The sequence below is a fragment of the Geotrypetes seraphini genome, chromosome 12 (assembly GCF_902459505.1).
Source record: "Geotrypetes seraphini chromosome 12, aGeoSer1.1, whole genome shotgun sequence".
Taxonomy (NCBI): domain Eukaryota; kingdom Metazoa; phylum Chordata; class Amphibia; order Gymnophiona; family Dermophiidae; genus Geotrypetes; species Geotrypetes seraphini.
In genome coordinates this window covers 26,858,315-26,866,060 of record NC_047095.1, presented here as the reverse complement: position 1 = coordinate 26,866,060, position 7,746 = coordinate 26,858,315, and the positions used below count along the sequence as shown (strand labels likewise).

General features: G+C 40.2%; 1 protein-coding gene across 21 annotated transcripts in view; it reads right to left on the bottom strand.

The window, feature by feature from the left end:
• Window positions 1–6,514: 6,514 nt before the first annotated feature.
• KYAT3 (kynurenine aminotransferase 3) overlaps window positions 6,515–7,746 on the bottom strand; it is a 114,606-nt gene continuing 113,374 nt past the window's right edge. For all 21 annotated transcript variants that reach the window (XM_033916124.1, XM_033916122.1, XM_033916128.1 and 18 more), the window contains one exon: window positions 6,515–6,671. In XM_033916124.1, coding sequence (XP_033772015.1) covers window positions 6,609–6,671 — 63 coding nt within the window. In that variant the 3' untranslated portion in view covers window positions 6,515–6,608. The remainder of the gene's footprint in view (window positions 6,672–7,746) is intronic.

Here is a 7,746-nt window from a genome sequence, read left to right as displayed (position 1 = left end):
AAAATACATCTCAAAAATTATATTCAACATAGTTTCTAGCAAACAAGATGCCAGTATTCAAATGCCAGGCCATCCTTCAGGGATGGAGTGATCACTGAGGCACCCACTCCACAACAGCCAGGCCTCTTGCAAGCAGCCACAGAATCTATAAAAAGCACTGATATGCAGAGCCTAAGATATTTTTAAATTTGTATTTCCTTCCCATCCCATTCCTTCTGTATCTCGTTTGTCATGTCAGTCACATTTATATAGTTTGTTTCCCTTCGATTTCCCTTAGATTCCCTAATATTTTAATATTTTGTACATCGCTTAGAATTTGGAATAAGCGATTAATCAAATACTTAATAAACTTGGGAACTTAATTCATAAAGACTATCAGTCAATTTTAACAGAGAACAAAAGAGATGCCATTGTTCAGTACCCTGAAAAGAGCCCTGATTACATCTCTATTCTTCCAAAAGAAGCATCAAATAAGCTTTCCAATGATATAATATGAATCAAAATTGTAACACCATTTCTAAGCTTTTTTTTTATAACATCTGCAGTATATTGTTACTCCTGGTCTATATAGTTCATATATTGTAGCTTGAGTATTGTACCATCATTACTAGAGTTAATATTCATATTTCCATAACTGTAAACTGCTCTGGACTGACTTCATAGTCATTAGTAGCAGTATAGAAGCTTTAAATAAACAATAAGAATCAAAATCACTGGTTAAAGAAAAGCGGGGGAAGCTTCACATAAATAATACTGTATATTGATAATTATATAAAGCTCAGAAAACAAAAAAAAACAGAATTTAGAAAATATGTTTAAGCACCCATGCTAATGAAAGAATTAACTGTTACCTTAAAAACTGCTTCGACGAATAATACCTTCTCCAACAACAAAGCCTATCACTTTGGAAGGCTAAGTTGCATATTTTAGAAGCACCATTCACATTCTGGACATCCATAAACCAGCATTTACATGTCTATCATGCACAGATCTCTAAGGTCCTTTTGCAAAGCTGGGACATAGATGTCTACAGCTGAAGAACATTCAAATGGCAAGGGAGCATGTTTGGGTGGGCCCCAAAAATATTTATTTCACATTTCAGAAGTGGAATAAAAGTTTATACCTAAAAGGTTGGAAATTAGAGCTGCCACCTGGGACATGCAGGTTTTCAGAAAAGTGCTCTTACTAAGCAGCACCCCACCACCAAATGTGAAACTGGCAAGGGATACTGGGGATCTGTGACTGTTTTGGGGGGAAAAAAACCAGATGTCTATGTTTCTAAAATGGCTGCCATAACCATTTATGTTCCAGCATCAAAATAACTATGTCGACATTTTGTAACATAAAGATAATAAAAAGGAAAGCCTTAAATATACATCATAAGAGGTTCCAAAGATTGAAGTCTGTATAATTTATGATATGACCACCATTTTTTGGTTTCAAATATTTAATAAGGATCTTGATTTAGTACTGATAAATAGTTTTCACATATACAATCTTTAGAAATTAATGATCTATTAGATGCTATGATGGCTTTGACATAGCCATAAGTATAGTCAGAATTGATTTGTGCAATAAGCATTATCTTCCCTTCAAATTCTTCCTGTTATCAGACATTTTGTAACAGACAGAGGTTCATATGCTGCTACCGATATGTTTATATTCCTGTGTTGCCCCATTTATATTTTAGATATCTATTTTTCTAAAATGGATGTTCCTGTTGCACATTACTGACACATGAATGTCTATTTCACCATCTATTTTAGAACAGGCTCTAAGTTGGCAGATCCTGTTCTAAGATACTAACTGAAATTCAGATGTCCAAACTTAGGCATCTAATCTCTGATCTGAAAGACCTTTCTAAAATGCCATTCTGTACAAAAATGCCATGTCTGTAAAAAAAGAATGGTAATCAAGTAAGATACTGTATCAGCAGAATACCACCATCTTTATTTATTTGCTTGTTTAGTCTCCAAAAGTGGAGGTTTGGTTAAAACAACTTTTAAAGATAATAGTTGCTTTTTAATGTTCAAGTACATTTTCTGTGCTTTATAATCTAAATGAGATTTTTGAATTTTTTTTTTCCTTAAAGTTCAGGGGAGTTGACACTGCCAGTATTTAACTCAAGTACTGAGCCATAAATTGAGAGATATATCTTTATAGAATATGCTGATGAGTCTGGGGTATCCACCCTGGGATCATAGGAAGAAAGGAGGCGGGAGAATCCTATGTAGACCCTAAGAAGAATATGATCTTTCTATCTATCAAACCCTTTTGTATTTTACAAAGTTTATTTTTTATAGAAACTTTTTTATTTATTTTTATCACAGGAGTGGAGATGTGGCGTTTCCAATCTTTTGTTGCCCAGGTGCACACCATTCTAGCAAAGACATTGAGATGACTGCATCTCTCACATCACCTAGAGGGGCATAATCAAAACAAACATCCAAGCCCGATTCAGACGTATGGCACTAGATGCCCAAAGTCAGCAGTGGGAAAATGCCCATTTTCAAAAAATACATCTAGAATTTTTTTTGTGTGTGTGAAAATCGTCTATCTAGATGACCAGGTTATTATTCATCCAGACAACCAGAACATCCATCTTTATACCACATTTTCGACCAAAATTTCATCCAAGTCCCAAATGCCCAGAACAAGACCATTTGGACGTGGGAGGGGCCAATCTTGTAATGGACTGGCCACCCAGACATGGCATTAGAGCAGAGGGGCACCTTAGAAGGCACTGATGTGAACTTCACATAAAAGATGCCACATAAACATCTCACCAGAACTCCCTTATAAGTTATGGTGAGCCCCCCAAAACCCACTATACCCACCTGTCTACAACCCCAATAGCCCTTATGGCTGCAGGTGGCACCTATATGGCAGTAGAATAGGGTTTTGGGGGGGGTTTGTGGGGCGCACATGTTCCACCATAAATGTAGTGGTTGGAGTGGCTTATGGGCCTGGGTCCTCCTCTATGGTTCACTAGCCCAGGCTATTTAAGACACCTGTGTGCAGCTCTACTAGGCTTTCCTATACAAGGTGATGATGTTCTGGAGACAGGTATGTACTTTCTTATTCCAATCTTCGTAGGTCTGTGAGGGGGTCAGTGAACACTGGGGGAGTATGATGGGCGTCTTTACGTTGTCTCTGCAGTGGTTATCTGGTCACTTTGGATACCTTTTTGGCACTTATACCTGTTTTGGTATCGTCTAACTCATAACGTTTAAGTTTCGTCCAAGATGTCTAGTAAGACATTTGATTATCCCTGCAGGATGACTAAATCTAGGTTGGCCCCCATCCTGCCCTAACCACTCCTCCAGATACGCCCCTTTTAGCTCTGGGCACACAGCGGGATTCAGAGGCCCTAATAGTTCTGTGACACATCCAGAAAATCAGTTTGATTATCGGCACTTGGACAACCTGTCTGTTAGGTCACCCAAGTGCTGACTTGGGCAGGATTTTAGACATGTTTAAGTTTTGATTATGAGCCCCATAGTATTTTTGTGTTTCCCATTTCTCTGCTTTTTTATGTTCCTCATGCTACCTTTTGAGGGCAATTAAAGACAAATTGTAGTTACCACATTTTTTTTTAAAATAAATTATCTAAAATATTAACCCTAGTTCAAATCTGACACATTAAGTATTAGAATAGTGTAGCGGTGCATTGATATATAAACCTATTTGAGTATTAACCAAGATGTTTTCCCCCATTTTGGGGGGAAAACTTAACTTAAATATAAACTGAGGGGGGGGGGGGTTACATTCAAGTATATGGTGACTCCATCTCCCATCCAATGATGGACATTTTTTCCTCCATATATCACCTCCCTGTGGTTACCGTCATCTTTCTTCCTCCATTTCCACTCCCTCCCCTATGGTTACCAGCTTTAATTTGTAGTTCCTTCCTTCTGTAGCTGATACTGATGCAAGCTGGATAAAAAGTGCTGGTTGTTTACCCTGTGCAGCTAGGATGTCCTTCAAGGCTGTTTTTGGGCCTCATGCCAGCAGCACCTGCCTAACCCAGTTTACACTGACAAAAGCTGGGCATACTTTTTATCAGGGTCAGCTAAAGGAGGAAGGAGCTGCAGTGCAATTTAAAGCTGGTAACTGCAGGAAGCAGAGAAAGAAAAATGTCAACAAAAGTGAGGAGACTTGAATATAGGATAAGATCCTCCTTTCCGAGTCTCTTTTTTGGCTCCAAAATCTTGGTTTATATTTAAGTATATACAGTAAACCATAACAGGGTAGTGTTTCCAGTATCATACATACTCACAGATATATTTTCCTCCCACCAAACATGAGCATGCAGTACTTGATTGAAAGCAACTGAACCATTTATTAGCTGAATAAGAAGGAAATTTATTTGTGCATACACCACCAAAGCTGAACAGATAATCAGTACATTAGATATCCTATGTTCAGTGGAAAACTAGTGCTGTTTTCTTTGTTGAACTCATCACTAAGGGAAGCAGCATATTTTAGAAAGGCTTTTTCACCTAGGGCAGAGGTTTTCAACCCAGTCCTCGGGGCACACCAAGCCAGTCTGTGTTTTCAGGATATCACCACTGAATTCAACTGGGATAACCTGAAAACCCTGACTGGCTGAGTGTGCCTTGAGGACTGGGTTGAAACCCCCAACCTAAGGTTCCTGGTTACATCTAAAGCATACCATCAGCTGCTTTCGCACAATGAAGTGTTAATGTAAGTGTACAGAGCTTAGCAATAAAAATCATGTAACTCTTAGTGAAAGGAAAGTCTCTGCGCCAAAAAAGCTAACAATCCCTAAGAATCTCATCATGTATTAAAGCAAGGTAAAGTGTCTGGGCAAACTATAGGAGGTAAATAGAAACTGAAGGAGAAAGGCAAAATGAGTAGGAATTAAATGAGTAGGCACTAAGACTCCTCTGAATGTCACTGTGGTGTAGAGGTCCTTTTTCAAAGCCGCGCTTGTGGTTTTATCGCACGCACTGGATTAGCGCGCGCTAGCTGGAAATCTACCGCCTGCTCAAAAGGAGGCGGAAGCGGCTAGCGCGTGCGGCAATCTAGTACGCGCTATTCTGTGCGTTAAGGCCCTAGCGTGGCTTTGTAAAAGGAGCCCATAGTCTCCTTTTTAGAAAATGCCAGATTTTATACTCTGGATGCGATTTCTTTCAAAGGAAATTTATGAAAAATTCCATTATGAATTGAGCAAGATGGTCACTGATTTTATTAATATTTTTGCTTCTATGCAGACAAAGCCCAATTTTCAGAAGTTCTCATTACTTGAGTCAGCTAAGGCTGAAAATGGTATATGGAGAGTTATAGGAGGGGTATGGAATCTCTCCTTTATGAAACGTTTTGCCAAAGAGTACAATAAAACAGGAATGGAAGAGGCAACTTGATTCCTGACTAGCGCGGGTTTTAGCAGTGGCAGTAACAGCTCCGACACTCATAGAATTCCTATGAGCATTAGAACTGTTACTGCCGCGGCCGGTGCTAAAATCCACGCTATGGTTTTGTAAAAGGGAGGGGGGGGTAAGCTAAGAATTTAATTTTCATCTCCATGTTAGTGCCTAAGATTAGACGAACACCAAAAGTCCAACAGGACAAAGAACCCACGGGTTCAAAAACACACAGAAAATAGTGGGAACGGACAATGAACACTCCACTTAAGATCACTGATGTGAAAAGATCTTGTTTATTTCAATAAAGGACACATATATAAGCTGTGGATCGACACAGCACTGTTTCGGCGACTAAAAGCCGCTTGCATCAGGGGTCACTGTGACGTTCTAGTTCACGAATAACAGGTCCTTTGTTAAAACTGTTTCAACAGCTTTTCAGTGCTTGGCCTTTTGTGCATGTTCTATTGAACCAGCCTTGTTTTAACAAAGGACCTGTTATCCGTGAACTATGTCACAGTGTCGGGTCCACAGCTTATATACACTTCCCCCCTCTGTATTCGCAAATTCCGTATTTCGCTTATTCGCGGTTTTAAACCTAAAATACTTTTTCTTTTTTCAGGCTATTTTAAGCCTTGAAAGCCTCCCCCTTAAGCCTTACCTGGTGGTCTAGCGGGTTTTCAGGGCAGGAGCGATCTTCCCACGCTCCTGCCCCATGCAGATCGCTCACAGGAAATGGCTCGAGAGACTACAGGAGCTCAAGGCAGCCATTTCCTGTGAGCGATCTGCACGGGGCAGGAGCGTGGGAAGATCGCTCCTGCCTGCAAACCCGATAGACCACAGGTAAGGCTTAAGGGGGAGCTTTCAGGGCTTAAAATAGCCGGGGGGGGGGGGGAGCAGGAGTTAGGAGCAGAACCGGCCCGAATATTATTCTGCGAATACGGAGGGGGAAGTGTATGTGTCTTTTATTGAAATAAACAAGATCTTTTCACATCAGTGATCATCAGTGGAGTGTTCATTGTCCGTTCCCACTATTTTCTGAGTGCCTAAGACTAGCCCATGTGGATTTCAATACAAAAATGCAATTGTTTCCATTGTATGTACTTCTGAATTTTCCAACAACTAGATGATACCAAAAGTATCAGGATTATTTATTATCTACTTTAATTATAAAGCAGAAAAACAATACATAGAGCAATTATATATATAAAAAAAATTAAGTCAAGACTTCTGTTTACTCCAGGATTTCAAGATCTTTTCAGCTGCATCCAGGGTGCTGTCTTGCTGTAAGTGAAAAAATGTAGCGGTTATATAATCAACTACAGAAGTATGCAATATTTTATTGTATGATGATCTGCTTTCTATTAAGACTGCATACAAACTCTAAGGGCTCCTTTTACGAAGGGGAGCTAGCGTTTTTAGCGCATGCACCGGATTAGAGCGCCATAGCGCGCACTAGCCGAAAAACTACCGCCTGCTCAAGAGGAGGCAGAAGCGGATAGCACGCGCTATTCGGCGCATTAAGGCCATAACGTGCCTTCGTAAAAGGCGCCCCAAGTCATAGACTTGAATTCTGTGACTTTACATATATTACAGGGGGATTCATGAAAGAACAGTAAGTGCATTAGTATGTGCAATTGTGTTAGCATGTGCTAACTGTTAAAAATGCCAATATAATGAGCATCTTAGCCATTAGCACGCACTAACATGCTTAATACTCTTTCATGAATCCCTCCTTAAATGTATTTAATTCTGCAAACCTAACACTGTTACAATTCTGTGGAATATATCTTCTTACTACTACCACCACTACCAATTTCTTAAGTCCTACCAAGTTTATGCAGTGCTATAAAGACTGATAAATGAGAAAATCCATGTTCCATGTAGCTTACAATATATTCAAGACAAACATACAGAATATGAGGTGAAAGGCAGTCAATATATGACAACTTACTTAACATTAAAGATGCCAGACTTGGTCACACTAAAGGTCCATCATATCCAGTAACTTGTATCCAACAGTGGATAATCCAAATCACCAATATATAGTAAGAACCCAAAAGGTAGATATGCTCTATGTTGCTTAAGCCCAGAGATATGTAGTAGAGAATGACACGGTGGCTGATACCCACAGCTAGCCGTGGGTAGCTGCAGATAACCCACCAAAATGGTGGTGGTGGTGGTGGGGGAAGTGCTCACTGTGGGCACGGGGACAAGGCCATCCACCGCCCCGTGGAGCGGTGAATGGCCTTGTCCCCGCAGTTAAGGGAGGGAAGGCGCGTGGCCCCTGATCACACGCGGCCCCCTTCCTACCTACCTTTGACCAAATCTATCTCCTTCCCTCCCTTCCCCTTACCTT